At 45.4% G+C, this 15,443-nt stretch overlaps 1 protein-coding gene across 1 annotated transcript in view; it reads right to left on the bottom strand.

Annotated features, from left to right (window-relative positions):
* Positions 1-15,443, bottom strand: part of Deptor (DEP domain containing MTOR interacting protein) — a 145,110-nt gene that overhangs the window by 35,645 nt on the left and 94,022 nt on the right. The window contains exons 5-8 of the mRNA XM_048457142.3: positions 13,523-13,708; positions 11,312-11,446; positions 8,238-8,308; positions 5,954-6,058 (exon numbers count right to left, since the gene is read on the bottom strand). Coding sequence (XP_048313099.1) covers positions 5,954-6,058; positions 8,238-8,308; positions 11,312-11,446; positions 13,523-13,708 — 497 coding nt within the window. The remainder of the gene's footprint in view (positions 1-5,953; positions 6,059-8,237; positions 8,309-11,311; positions 11,447-13,522; positions 13,709-15,443) is intronic.

Here is a 15,443-nt window from a genome sequence, read left to right as displayed (position 1 = left end):
CAAGTTATTTATTTGATCTTCTTCAAGTCAATCCAGCTGAGCACATGACCATTCATATTCAATCTCTCTCTCTTTCTCTGGTTTTTGGAAAGAGAGTTTTTTCTGTGTAGCCCCAGCTGTCCTGGAACTCACTCTGTAGACCAGGCTGACCTCGAACTCACAGAGATCCACCTGCCTCTGCCTCTTGAGTGCTGGGATTGAAGGCATGCGCCACTATACTCAGCTATAGCATGGAGCCATTCTAACAATGTGCTTTGAATAGAATATAAATTCCCCTCTGCAGAAGCCATAAAAGGCCACCCATCCATTAGTACTCCACCACACATTGGATGACTTAATGGGATTTGTCATCTACTGTGCTCTGCCTCCAAGGTTTACATTTCTTGAATAATACCATGGTCTCAACCCTGGGAAGACAGAGGCAGAATAATGAGTTCTAGGCAGCCTAGGCTACATAATGGGATTCTGGCCAGCCTGGGGTAGATAGTAAGACTGTCTCAAAATAACACTAGCAGCAGCAACAACAATCACCACCACAATCACCACCAGCATAGTAATTTAAATCTAGTCCTGACACTTATGCGTTGGGTCCTTACCTCCTGACTTGTAAAGTACAGAGCCTCTTTCCATGCATTTTCATAAGAGGTTGGAGAAATAAAAGAGATCATGGCTGTAAAATATCTGAAGGCATGATGCAGATGTTCAGTACATGAATTCTCTGACACCTTCTATAGAAATACCGCTGGGTCTGCCAATAAATTTGCTTCAAACAGTTGTTAAATGCCAGGGATTATCTTAGATACTGGAACTACCATTATTTAGACTGATAATAAATAATCCATGGGCTAGGTATTGGTGCTAAACATACAAATGCATGTCTTCAGTTTCTGATTACACAGAAAATAAGGTATTATGGGTTGAATATTTGTGTGTACTTCCAAAATGCCTATGCTAAATTCCTATCTTTAGGTGGGATGGTATCAGTAGGCGGGGCTTATGGGAAGTGGTTAGGTCATGCAGGTGCCTTCATGGAGAGTATTAGCATTTTCATAACAAGTGAGAGGAGAGCTTGTTCTTGCAAAAAAAAAAAAAAAAAGACAGACATTGCTCCATAAGCCAAGAAACTGACCCCTACCACATACAGCACCTTGACATCAGATTTTTAAACAAATGTGTGCTGTTTAAAAGACCCAGTCTCTAAGATCTTTGTTATTGCCTGAGATGGCTGAACCAACAGGGTTGTACAATAAGGAGTAACTACAGAATGAAAGGGGAGAAATCTCACAGCATAGTTAAGGAAGGTTTACCTGTTAAGGAAGGTTTACCTGAGAAGCTAGCATTCATATCTAAGACTCGGAAGACAACAGTGGATCTAGCCTGCTTACCCAGGGCAGGAATGCACCTAGTGTTTGGAAGTTACAAAGAAAGCCTGTGGGACTGTGAGGGACACAGGGCAAGGGATAAGGTTCTGATGGGCAGGGCCCAGATCAAGGACTCTCTGGCTACATCTGGCACTTAACAGGAAGCCATTAGTGCATGTTAAGTGCCAGAGCTCCTTAATTAGATTTACTTTAAGGGCCAGACATGGAGCGATCATGAGGTATCTGTGAAACGGAAATACTCTGACTCAACTTGCACCAAGGATGCCTGCAAAATGATCATCAATTCATCGGGGTCTAGAACCAGGGTTAGACGTGATGTGATAGCCACAGAGTGGGGGCACAAGAGACCCTGTCACAAACAGACCAAAAGGAAGGGAGCTGGCAAAGTGGCTCAGCAGATAATATCCTTTGCTGTATCGCAGAAGACCAGAGTTCAGGTCACAGCACCCACATAAAGGCTCTATGTGATTCATGTGCCTATGATCCTGGCACTGAGGAAGCAGAGACAAGAGGATCCCGGGGGTTCACTAGCTGCTATCCTTGATGTAAGATGAGAGAAATCCAGCCAAAAGGGACTATTGTAAAGAGTGACAGAGGAAGGTACCCAATGCCCTCCTCTGATACACATCCAAACACAAATATATGTGCAAGATACCACCCGAATACACACATTGCCTGAGTGTCTTTTTTGGTTGTGACAGAAACACCCTGACAAAAGCAATTTAGGAAGATAGGGCTTATCTTGGCTTATAGTTCTGGGTGATAGTTCACAGAAGAAGGGAGTCTATCAGGTACATAATCAGGAACAGAAAGCAATGAATACATATGTATATGCTACTGCTTGGCTTGCTTTCTCTGCACTTAACACAGTTCAGAATCCCCTGCCTAGGGAGTGGTGCCACCCACAGTAGACAGCTATTCTCACCTTGAATACTGCAAATCAAGACAACCCCAATACACATGCCCAAAGACCAACCCAACCTAAACAATCCCACACAGATACTCCCTAGGTGATTCTAGATCAGGTCAAGCTGACCATTATCACTAATCATCACCTACACACACACACACACACACACACAAAACGAAAATAATATTTTTTTTTAAATTTAAAGAGGCATCTGTCCTGAACACAAGGTAATTTCTTTTTTCATTTTCTTACTTCCACTTCCACTGTCCCCCCCGCCCCCAACCCCAGTACTGGGTCTTAAACCTAAAGCACTACACACTACACAGAGAGGCAAATGTTCTACCACTAAGCTCTTCCTTAAGTCACACTGGAAAATCTCTACCCTCACAACCAAGGTCAGTAAATACCCAGGTCCACAGATCTTTCTCCAGTGATACCCTGTTAAAGTTCTATACCCAATACTGTATCAATAAAACCCCAAGTCCTCCTGTATGAAGCCAACAAGGATATAAGCTATGAATACTAGTTTATATAATTCACTTTTACATTTATTTATTTGCCTGTTTGTATGCACACATGTCATAGCACATGTATCATGCTCAGAGGACAACTGAAAGAGGTTGAGAACAGTTGTGAAAATTGGTTCTTTCCTGTCACCATGTGGGTGGGATCGAACTCAGGTCACTAGGCTTGCAGGCAAGCACCTTTACCTGCTGAGCCATCTCACTCACCCACAATGGCTTACTATGGAAGTGAAACCATTCAGTAGCAACATACTTGTTAATAGGAGATAATTCACTCAGTGCTTTAGGTAAGAGAGTACACAAAAAATTTCTAGTGAATAGACACAGCTCATCAATAGGACACAATGACATTTACCATCGTAGTGAATAGACACAGCCAATCTAGATGATCAAATGACATTCATCATCATTTTCACCGTAATCAGCAGCATGATTAGAAAGTATCATGCATGCCTTTAATCCCAGTACTACAGAGGCAAAGCTAGGCAGGCAGATCTCTGAGTTCAGGGCTAGCCTGGTCTACAAAGCAGTCTCCAGGACAGCCAAGGCAACACAGAGAAACCCTGTCTTGACCTGTCCTCCTCCCAACACCAAAAAAAAAAAAAAAGGAATTCCTAAACTGGGCGTGGGATACACACCTATAAGTTTAGCAGTTGGAAGGTAGAGACCAGAATATCATGAGTTTGAGGCCAGTTTGGGATACATGGAACATTTGTTTAAAAAACAAACAAACAAAATCAGACAAACATATAGTAGAATATACACACGCAGAGTCCGATACATACATATATACATACATATTTATACACAGTCATATACATACACATATACATACATACGCACATACATACATACGCACATACATACATGCAGTTTGGCCAAGTATCTTATATGTTTGCTATGTCCCCAGCCACCTTCTCTCCTATCAGTGTCTTACTAAGCTGCACAGGCTGGTTTTGAACTCACAATCTTCCTGATCCTCTGCCCTGTGTCACAGAATTACAGGCAGGCACTGGTGTCTCCCTTACATGATAAACTAATGGGTAATATGATTTACCACCACACAGTGCCTCCCCCCCCCGCACAGATTTAGAAGGGTCATGTATATGCTAATGTATCGAATGTGTCTGGCTAATTTTCAGGAAGAGGACAGAAGGTGCTGGGGCAGGGATGTTCAGGGCAGGATGTGCTGCTGAACAAGAATGCTGTACAGTGGAGTGGTAGAAAAGCCATTCTGTACCGCTCCGGAGCACATGAGAACCGTCATATACCTCCAGAGAAGACAGGGCTATGAACCAAACCAACGATTAGCTTATAAAAAACAGGAGAAAGTTAGGCCAGCAATTCTTCAGGCCCATAAAGAGTTAGCTAATTAACCAGTTGTCAATGCCTAGCAAAGTGATTCGACAGTTAATTCCACGACACGGACCGAAAGCAATTAAGTTCCCAGTCTGCTTGGCTGGGCAGAGCAAGGTCTTCAGCTGCCACGTGAATCCACTGCTTTCCTGCTCAAAGGAAATGGGTTTTAAGCCAAGTCCTTCTTCATGTGAAGAGGTACATGCTCAGCATTGAAGGAGTGTGCCAAACATAATTTATACTGGGTAGTCATTGTGGAAGGAAAATACAAAATCCTTCTTTGAGCCAAAAGTTCCTTAGGAAATGAAAATCTCAGCCTCAGCTGGGAACCAAGGGCTTGTTCTTCGGAACGCTAGGCAGCTCTCCCGCTGAGCTCCTTGGGTTCTGTATCCACTTGTGGGAAGGGACCCTAACCCTAGCTACTTTAGCCAAGAAGGCTGGCAGCATGTGGAGCTCAGGACCTAGTGAGAAGTGTTCTCCAGAGTGAGGAGAGTCAGACAATTAAACTAGAGCAGGGATACACTGCTCTCTGCTTCTGGGGGCCATGCTTAGCTGCCTATTCCTCCTTTAAAACGTGTGCAAACCAAAGCCAGAGCCACAGACTGGACTCCAGATAGGCGGTGATCTACATGTTGTCAGTGCTGCCCTGGTTTACAGCACCAGGCAAGGATATGATCAGGGAGGATGGAAGCACTGAAAGGCTGTGTGGGAGGATGGTGGAACTTTCACATCTTTTCTTGTTTATTTGTTTGTTTTTGTTTTTCGAGACAGTGTTTCTCTGTAGCTTTGGGGCCTGTCCTGGAACTCGCTCTGTAGACCAGGCTGGCCTCGAACTCATAGACATCTGCCTGCCTCTGCCTGTGCTGGGATTAATGGCGTGTGCCGCCACCTCCCGGCCTTTCCAATCTTTGGAATCTTCTCATCCTCTAAGATTAACATCCTCTGTGAAATGTTTGTAGAGGACGGAACAAAACTGTGCTAGATAAAGATGCTTGAAACAGAAAATCACATCTGTGGGTAATACAGTGGGTTATAGATTTGAGCAGGGACAAAGTGAGGAGGACCAGGGGAAGAGGGGCTGAAAAGTGCATTAATCAAAACCAAGGCTGTATGAAGAACCCTTATGGAAACCAACTGTTTTGTATGCTAATTAAGTACACACTTTTTTTTAAAGGAACTTGAACACAGGTTCTCTTCATTTGTGTGCAATGCTTTCCCCTAGAATGCACAGATTGTTCAATAAGAATCTCAGCACCAGTCATGGGATATTTCCTTATGAGTTATTAGCCTGGAAGGCCCCCAAAGGCCCTAAAAGAACACCGGTTCTTGACATTGCTCCTGGCTGTCCACTGTAGCTAGATAGCAAGCGCGATTGCTGAAGACACAATACCCTTGGTTTTCAGGACAGACAGAAACGATGCTGGAATGAAGGAGAAGTCACCACTACACTTACCCAGTGGTAGAATCATACCAACCTACTAAGTATGCCGTGCCTAATGGTGCAATAGAAGCATGGCTGCTGTGGGGGAAACAACTGATTTCTGATTGGATGGTTTGCCAGCTTAGGAGGATTCTCCTGCCTTTGTGTGCAGAGTGTTGGAACTACAGGTGTGTGACATTGTGCTCTACAGACTTGACTCTTTCTGGGGTAGGGAGGGTAAGACATGGGGAAAATAAAGAAATGTGGAAATTAAGGGAAAAAAGCACAATCAATGAATGCTTCCTGAAGAAGACAGAAAAGACAGAAGAGAGTGAACAGGAAGTCGATCAATCAACCGTACCTTCATCCCTGCAGCAGCTGCAGGTCCACTAGGGTCCACAGCCTGGATGTGGCATGGCTTACTTCCTCGCACCACAAAGCCCCAGCCAACTGCATCACCAACAATCTAGAGAGGAAAGCCACACTTAGCAAACAGCCGACAGTCCCTGGCAGTTTGCCTGTCTTCCCAAGAGAGGAAAGTCTGACCCAGGATTAACTATGAGTCTTGACATATTTTTTTTTTCTTTATTTCATCTTTACCGTGTCAGGGGAATGAAAATGTAGTGGGGCCATATAACCTGTTTGTATTGGGGAGGTTCCTCCCCGGTAAACAGCTGGCAGCATGCCTCTTCCTGGGCCGACAGCCAACTTCATATACACCCCAACAGGAGTCTGAGAAGACCTTAAGAACACCGCTGTGCTTTCTCTCTAGATCCAATATCTACCTCAGCATGACCTTCCCTTTATATCCAAATGGCGGACTTCGACCTGGCTTATGTCGAAGTGTAGAAGAACAGTTTAACTACTAATGGAGAGACAGGAAGAGTCTTGGCTTCTTTTGAAAGACAGTTTTCCCAGCCGAGGAAACCAAGTGAGAAAGCAGATAATGCTCACTCACAAGTCGCAAACAGACTCTGGTCCAAACATTGTTTGGCACTGACGCATATTTTTTTCCTACAGAATCAGAACTGGCAGGATGGCTCCAGAGGCATCCTTAGCACATGTGCCAATGAACACCCTCAAAGTCAAGTATTAGTGATGCTGGCATTTAAATAGAAAGCAAAACAAATGCTCTCAAAGCAGCCCCCTCTCAACAGCTGGAGACTGGGGAAAAGCAGAGGGCAAGTAGGAACTCAGGTGGAAATTCTTTAGACTACCGGGGACTTCTGTGGTTTCAGGATTCGCTACTATGAACTTAATATATCTAACTTCACTTTCAAGTACAGTGGGCTTTTCCTCTTGATACGGACGTATTATAACAGCCCTTCTTAGGTTAACTCCTCAGTGCTCAGATGGGAGGGGCCCTCAGCAAGAGTCTGGGGTGTAAATGGATATATGGAAAAACATCTCTTCCTTGAGGCAATAGCAGAAGTTGGGAAACAGAGTAAGGGGAGGGGTGTTCTTCAAAAGCGTATTGATGTGGATGTTGTAGGCTGAGACAAGAAAGCTAGCACAATAGGGGAGATGGTACTGATAAGATCATGTGACCGGGCCTAGGGATGTTTCTTAGTAGAGTACTTGCCTAGCATGCGCGAGGCTCTCGGTTTGAACTGCACGAACCCAATGTGGTCTGCAGTCCTGGTACTTCAGAAGTGGAGGCAGGAGAATCAGAAATTCAAAGTCATCCTTGGCTAAACATAGTTTGAGATCTGTGTGAGATCCTTCAGAAAAAATAACTTATATTCTGTTCGAATATAACAGTGGGGTCTGGGGATGGCAGAAAGAAGGTTTTGGGAACACTAAGAAAGGGCAAGTCAGATACACGACACTACGCAGGACTCCCCAGTCAGGGGGCTATACACCTCAATACACACTGGCTACTCTTTCCTTTCTTCTCCGTCTTAGGATTCGTTTAACACTTTAATGATTTTTATAATTAACTGTAAAGAAGAAGAATTTTTTTGTACTGTGATCTGTCTTAAAAGATATAATTATATATAATAATAATTATATTAGAACAAGTGTGTGGTAGATGTTTGAAAGAATACATCAAAAAGAATGTAAAGTGGAAACTTTTATAATTTAATAAAATTTACTTTAAAAAAAGAATGTAAAGTGTCATAAATAAAAAACAATTTATTTATTTTTATTTTATGTACATTGGTGTTCTGCCTGCATGTATTTCTGTGCATGGGTGTCAGATCCCTTAGAACCAGAGTTACAGACAGTTGTGAGATGTCATGTGGGTGTTGGGAATTGAACTCAGGTCCTTTGGAAGAGCAGCCAGTGCTCTTAACTACTGAGCCATCTCTCCAGCTTCTCAAGGAAGGTTTTAATGCATTTCACTGCATTGGCGTTCAGAGAGTCGACGACTACAACCATATAAAAAACAGAATGTGCAGATACATGTAAAGATGGGTGCCAACACACATCTTTATCACCACACACAGGATTCAGAGGCAGGAGGATTCCTGTGAGTTTAAGGCCAGCCAGGTCTACATAGTGAGCTCCTGACTATTCAGGGTTACACAGTGAGACCTCATCTCAAAAAAAAAAAAAAAAAGGAAGGGGAGTTGGAGAAAAGTGTTCCCTCTCATCCCTAGGCCACACGCTGACAGGTGGGTGCGCACAGGAGCCAGTCTTACCGTGAATGTCTTCCTGGCATACGGAGCTCCGGGTGTCAAGAGTTCCTCAGAAGTCACAGGTCTCTTCAGCACTAAGAGACAGACATAGGGTCAGGGAAGACACAGCTCGAAGTACTTCTCTTGGTCATTCAGCAGGGATTTCCTGAACGCCGCCTCTCGACTGCTAACCAGTAAAAGTGGCAAAGACCTCCACCTCATGGTTATCCTTTGGCTGAGCAGACAGGAGGTACCAGCCAAGGGCTGAAGCCTAACTTTTAGAACCACAGGGATGCAAGGGAGAGAAAAGAAACTAAGATGCCTTGGGAGGGGGCAACGGGAGGAATGGAGTCTTCCTCTAAAGGAAAAGGGTTTACTTCTAGTTCTCCCAGCTCTTTCTTCTAAGCCTTATCTGTGTCTCTATCTGTCAAAACTCCAGCAGCCCAATGACCACGCTGCAGACGCCGTCCCCATCCAACTCCCTGTCCTCACCATACTACACACATCCCATTCACTAAGCTTCATTCTTTCCTCTAGTGAATAGTCTAGAAACATGAGAAGGCTGCACCACGCTCTGAGCCAGACCAGGGAACTCTCCTACGTACTCTCCATGGGCTGAGCCACTTCCCTGCATCCCGTCACATCCATTATTCATTTAATCTCTACCTGATCTAATGGATCTAAAGCAGCGGATCTCAACTTCTGGGCCTTGACCTCTTTGGGCATCCAATGATCCTTCACAGAGGTTGCCCAAGACCAGATACTTACATCACGATTCACAATAGTAGCAAAATTACAGTTGAGAAGTAGCAACAAAAATAAGTTTGTGGATGGGGGTCACCACAACAGAAGGAACTATATAAAAGGGTCACAGCATTAGCAGGGCTGAGAGCCACTGCTCTATAGATTCTGGATCATCACTGTACTAATCTCAATAATTAATTAGTTAATTAAATAATTAATCTAGACAAGGTCTCGCTTGCATGCGATGTAGCCCAGATGGGCCTCAAGTTCTCTGCAATTCTGCTTCAGTCTCCAGAGCTGGTATTGTAGCTGTGTGTCACCACACTTGTTTCATTTTGAAAGCAATATTAGATATAATAAACTCATAATAGAAAACCCTAAAACCACAGAAGTGTCTGACGATCTTAAAGCTTAAAGGCACAATAGAAAATCCTAAAACCACTTAAGTGAATGCCCGATGATCTTAAAGCTTAAAGAGAGAATGCTTGGTGTTATGGCTTTTTAAATTTTCTTTCTTCTTAATTTTATATGTGAGAAAACTGGTTCAGAAAAATTAATCTGTGCATGACCAAGATGCTGGAGCTAAAGCCTGGGTAGCAAAAACAGGAATCAAATCCAGGCATGGGTGCCGGGGTCCATTTCTTAGCAACCATATCGCTGTCTTCCTGGGCTATGCCGTCTCAGAAATTGTGAATAACAGTGTCGAGTGTTGTCTGTGTTCTCAGCTCACTGATGTTGTTTACCAAGGCAACAGAGACAGCAGCATGACACCCCCCCCCCCCCAGTAATGAACCTCTCCATCCATCCTCTAGCAATGAATTTCCCTGTTCGTTCTTTGATCATTTGGAGCTGGAGAGGGGGTTGTTCTAGCCCTCCCAGTGGAGCTAGTGGGTACAGGGTACAAGGACCATCCTAACTTGGGGACATGTACAGCAGAGATTTAAGTGCCACAAAGAAATGAAGGGAGGCAGGGCCAGGGTCCAATCTGGACAAGTACCCGCCCCCAGTTCCCTTTGCCAGTGGCATTCATTCAGAGGTCAGACACTGGTACCCAACAAGTGTGCAGCAGCGTGGGGCAGACCTGCAGGGTCCCCAGGCAGCTGGGCCCAATTGCTGGGTGAGCTCCAGGCTTAAAAGGCACTCTCCTAGAGGAGAGTCAAGAAATGCCTCTTGCGCAGGGAACAGGTGGTTGGGATTACTGCTTTTGCTTTTTCAGAAAGTTTTGAAAAGGAATCAGTGTTTGCTAAGGATGAGGGAGTAGGTCAAATATCAAGATGAGAAACGAATGTCTCGGGAGACAGAGAGGAGGTAGGAAAAGCAGTGAGCGTGTGAAGGTTGAGATCTTATTGCTTAGCAGACAAGTTCCTCTCCATGCCTGCGACTCCTCAGGAGGTTAGGAAAAATGATGATATTTTTGGCAGCTTGGCTGGCTGTTTATTTTAATGTATTTTTTTTCTTGTGTCGGCAAACAGAAACTTTGAGAGCCACGGAATTATCCTTGAAGATTTCCCCCTTATCAGCACATACGGATGCTGGGCAGCAGCCACGGCTTTGTTCTTTTGGGAGAGGAGAGGTCAGATACTTATATCTACTCCTAAATATTTATTATTCTAATGTATAGAGATGGCTAATATTTTTCTTTGTTAAAATGTGTGTGTGTGAGAGAGAGAGAGAGAGTGTGTGAGAGACAGACACACAGACTATGATATGGCATACGTGTAGTGATCAGAGATTTTTGTAGGAAGGGAGGGAGAGAGGGAGGGAAGGAGGGAGGAAAAAAAGAAGGAAGGAAGGGAGGGAGGGAGGGAGGGAGGAAGGAAGGAAAAAAGGAAGGAAAAAAGTAAGGAAGGAAGGACACACAGCACAAGGCCCACATAGATCCTTGCTTGCCATGGTCTGGGAAAACAGTTCTTTCTCTGCTGCATTTGCACATTGCTGAGGAGGGGCTGAGGCCCTTTCAAGAGTCAAGGACCTCCTTCCTCTCAGCTGCTGACCCCAGCTGCTGGTGTTGGACAGTCCTCTGCTGACTCAAGAGCCATCTCTCTAAAGGCAGCTATCTTTAGCAAAGGCATCCTTCCTTCCAGGGGAACCAACCTCGAAAAAATGGTCAACAAGAATGTCTGACTTGGCTCTCTCAGGGCTACTCTGTAAGGCATCCCGGCGCAGGACTGCCTCGCCGGTCAACAGTAGGCTTCCACGGAGCCGGTGTTCTTCCCCAGCCGTTCAACCGATGCTAACTCAAGTCCGCTGTGGTAAGGCTCCTGCTCCTTTGCTGTCTATTTCCCAAGGAACTCAGCCTGCCCCTGGGCCCAAGCCTCCGCTGACAGGAGCGTGGGCACCCCCTTCCAACTCACCGGACTTGGGGTTGCAGAGCACTGGGGGGCTGCTGCCGAGCGTCGGGCTGCTGCTGAAGTAGCCGCTGCTGCCGCAGCTGCTCATGCTGCTCCTCCGCACGGCAGACACGATCTTGATCTCCTTGCTGGGGCTGACTGCAGAGGGGAAGCAAACACGGTCACTGCGCAGGTGGGCGTGGGACCTAAAACTCCGGGGTCCTCAGCTGCAGAGTTTAAGAATGACATGTCCAGTTTGCCCACACAGTCACAGATGGCATAAATCTGGCCATCTTCGGTTTCCTGGACTGTCAAGTGAAATACTATTACTCCACAGGGAAAGATCGTATAAAGTATATGAACATGAACGTCTTTCTCCCTCTCCCTCTCTTGTTTTTCAAACAAGGGCTCATTACGGAGCCTGGGCTAGCCTCGACCGCCAGATTCCTGGAAATATAGGGCACACCGCTGTGCCTAGTTTACAAGGTTCTTTTGTCTTGGGGTATTCGAGTGTGTATGTACGTAGTTGTGTGTATGTTGTATATACATATGCACATGTGTATTCATTCTTGCACGTAGAGGTCAGAGGTCAATATCCAGAGTCTTCCCCAGTTGACCTCCACCTTACAGTCTGGGACCTGATTTTTCTCACTGAACCTGGAGCTTGACAATTAGTACAGATTGACCAGCAAGGTCCCAGTTATCCCGTCTTTGTCTCCCTAGCACTGGGAGCATAGAGACATGACAACATACCTTATCTTTAAAAAAAAAAAAAAAAATCTTAACATACCCTTTATCTGAGTGCTGCGAATCTAAATGCAGGTTATCTGGGTTTATTAACAGGGCCCATCTCCCCAGCTGCTATAGGACACGAATCCAAGAACTACCAAAGCCAAGTTTTCCCTCCCCAGGAGTAGCAGATGACTCCTGATTTAATGACACCATCGGGAAGCATGGAAGACAACGCTTAAACCGGCGCAGACTGAGGCTTTCAAACGGTTACGAGAGACAGAGTCTTCTTCAGCTTTCAGGTTTGGCTCTGCCTGCCGCAGAGCAGGGTGGTGCTGAAGGCCTGGAGGTGAAGGAGTGAAGGGACGCTGCTCTGGCCACTGACTGGCTCGTGGAAAGCAAACAAGCAAACATCCAACGCTGGCATTCCAGGAGTACACTATCCCAGAAGCAGGAAGGATGAATTGCTACTCGGCACCCACAGAAGACGGCTGTGTCTCCAAATGACCTTGGAGCACAGACATGGGCTGCTGACCTTCAGCTGGTTTTTATTTTCTACTTAGCAGCTCTTGCTTCATTTTCAGTCTGAGCCCTGGCTGTGTATGAGGACTTTGGGAAACAGGGGTCTCAAAAGGGGGGCTAAAGACGAATGGCTGAGAGGAAGATATGTTCACCATTTATAAGACGCTCCAATGCTCGGGACTGTTCTCTTCATCTGAGAAAGGAGGAGAGGAACAACCGTTTCCTCGGGGCTATTGTAAGAATTAGGTGAGAAAAGCCACACAGCCAAGCCCGAGGCACAGGGGTACAGGTCCTCGTTGTCAGTTCCTGTTCAGAAGCAAGACGTGACCAATCTATTTGGGGCTGAGTTAAACTCAGTGCTTGTTTTATTTTTCCTCCCTTTCTCCTCTCCTTCCCACTCCCTTCTTTACTTTCTTCCTCTCCTTTCCCATTCCCTCTTTTCCTCGCTTCCTTTGGAGGCAGGATCTCAAGAAGTTACAGATCCAAGCCTGACCTTGACTTTCTGCCTCCATTCCCAAGGGCTGGGATGACAGGTTCCACACCCACCCAGGGCTTCTGAACTTTAAGTCAACAAGTTCCTTGCATCCGTGTCAAGGGAGCTGGAGATCCTTTTAAACAATTCACCCTTCTGTATTTGGTGAGTGTGTGTGTGTGTGTGTATGTCTGTGCGCAGATACATGCACCTGTACAGAAGTATGCAAGTGAGTGTTTATTTTTAACACAAGGTCTCATGTAACCCACGTGGACCTAATATACTGTAGTGGAGCACAACTTTGATTTTTTTTTTCCTAATCCTCCTGCCTCCACCTCGTGAGTTCTGAAATACACGGGCATGCAACACCGAACCTGGGTGGTGCTGGGGATTAAACCCCGGGCTTCCAGCACGTTAGCAAGTCGTACACCAAAGGAATCATATTCCCAGCCCCGCTCTTCATTATTTCTCAGAAGACAAAAATGCATGCGTGCACAACAGAGCCGGCCTACCTGACATAAAGCTGGTGGATTTCCGATTGTCGTGGCTCTGCTTCCTCAGGCAGAAGGGGCTGTCGTGCGCCTCCTGGGAGGACGGGGACTTCTCACTGAGCAGCTCCATCAGTCTTCGCCTCCGACGGAAGTTCATTCTGAACTGGTAGAGGAGGTTGCTGTCCACAAACGGGTGCTTGTTGGACACTGGGTTGAAGAAACACGCCATGAGGAATGTGTGGCATGCTGGCCAGAGAGCAAGGCGGCCAGAAGGCTCTAGCCAACAGGGGCAAAAGTCCCAGGAAAGAGACTACGCGGACGCCACGTGCACCTGCGCGGTGCCCACATGCGGTCCCAAATTCTTCTCACATGACAGGCATTGAAAGAATCTGGTAGCCAGCTCCTCTGTGAATTAGTCCCTGACGTCAGCCCCAACCTGAGTTCTCTTTATGGTGTCCTGTTGGTGTCCCCGGCCCCCATGGGATCACTCACCTTGCTGTTCACCCTTATTGTTCATGTTCTTTGTTTTTCTATCTAACACACTGGATTTCTATTCCAGCTTCATGTAACCACGCGCGCTCAGGATTCAGAACAGTGCGCGTGTCTGTCCCACACCAACACTTCTTCAATTCATTTTCTTTTCTTTTTGAAACAGATACTTTTGTAGCCCAGGCTGACTTCAAACGCACTGTACACAGTCAAAGATGACCTTGGAATCCTGATCATTCCGCCTGTCTCCCGAGAGCTGGAATTAGAGGCCTGTGCCCCTGCATGCAGTTTAAGCCACATCTTTGGCCATCAATTCATTTGTAAAAAAATAAATAAATAAATAAATAAACCAAGAAATACCCCCCCCCCCCCGCCTCTCTCTCTGCAGTCTGGGGACCAAATCTAGAGCCTTGCTCATGCACACCAGATGATCTATAAGGTACAGCCACAGCCTCATAGTTTTCAATTTTCTATTCTGAAATAATTATAAACCCACAGAGTTTCAACAATACTCATGAGAGCCCAACCTTACACCATTCTGGTCAGATGAAATATTCAAAACAGGGGCTTCTCTGGGGCTGTGGGGCACCACGGGGGCTGGGAGGGAGGTATTAGACAAAATAATGGACTCTGACTCGGTGAAATTATCCTAAAATTGCCCGTGACTGATGGCATGACTTTGCAAATACGTTAAAAAAAAAAAACCACTGAACTGTACGTTTTATTGTTTGTTTCTATGTGTGTTTGTATGCATGTGCATGTGTGTGGGCACACATGTGTGTTCAAACACTGGATGCATAAAGAGGCCAGAGGTCATTAATCAGGTATCACCTGCTACTTTTAAACAATTATTATTGTTGTGTTTATTTCTTTGTGTATGGAGGGGAAACATGCGCATGCCACGTGGTGTGGACGTGGGGGTCAGAGGACAACTATGGGAGTCAGTTCTCTTTTTCTGCCATGTAGAAGTTGGGGATTAGAACCAGGTCATCGAGCTTGGTGGGCTGGCCAGTGAGCACCTGGATTCACCTGCCTCCGCCTCCCCAGCACTGAGATTTCTACAGCCACCATACCAGGCTTTTAAACTTTAGCGGTCAGGATTGAATTCAGATGTTGTGACTGCACAGCAAATATGTTTATTGACTGAACTCTCTCCTCAGCCTCAAATTGTATACATTACATGGATGGATTATATAGCATATGAACTATAGTTCAATAGACTTATTTTTAAAAATCAATAACAGATCAGGCATGGTGGAATATGCTTATCTCCCCACACTTGGGGACATAGAGGTAGGAGAAACTTCAAATTTCTTAAGAAATTTTATTTCAAATGCTTTGGAAATTCAGTGGAGAGATTACCTATAGCTTTTGGTAAAAAACAAAATTCCTTAAAAACTAACTGAAAAATAATCAGCACATACTAGATACTTATTTTAGAAGATACAGAGGA

The sequence above is a fragment of the Myodes glareolus genome, chromosome 19, assembly GCF_982192425.1.
Source record: "Myodes glareolus chromosome 19, mMyoGla1.1, whole genome shotgun sequence".
Lineage (NCBI taxonomy): Eukaryota > Metazoa > Chordata > Mammalia > Rodentia > Cricetidae > Myodes > Myodes glareolus.
Note: the sequence above shows the minus strand (reverse complement) of the source record. Positions and strands in the feature narration are given on the sequence as shown.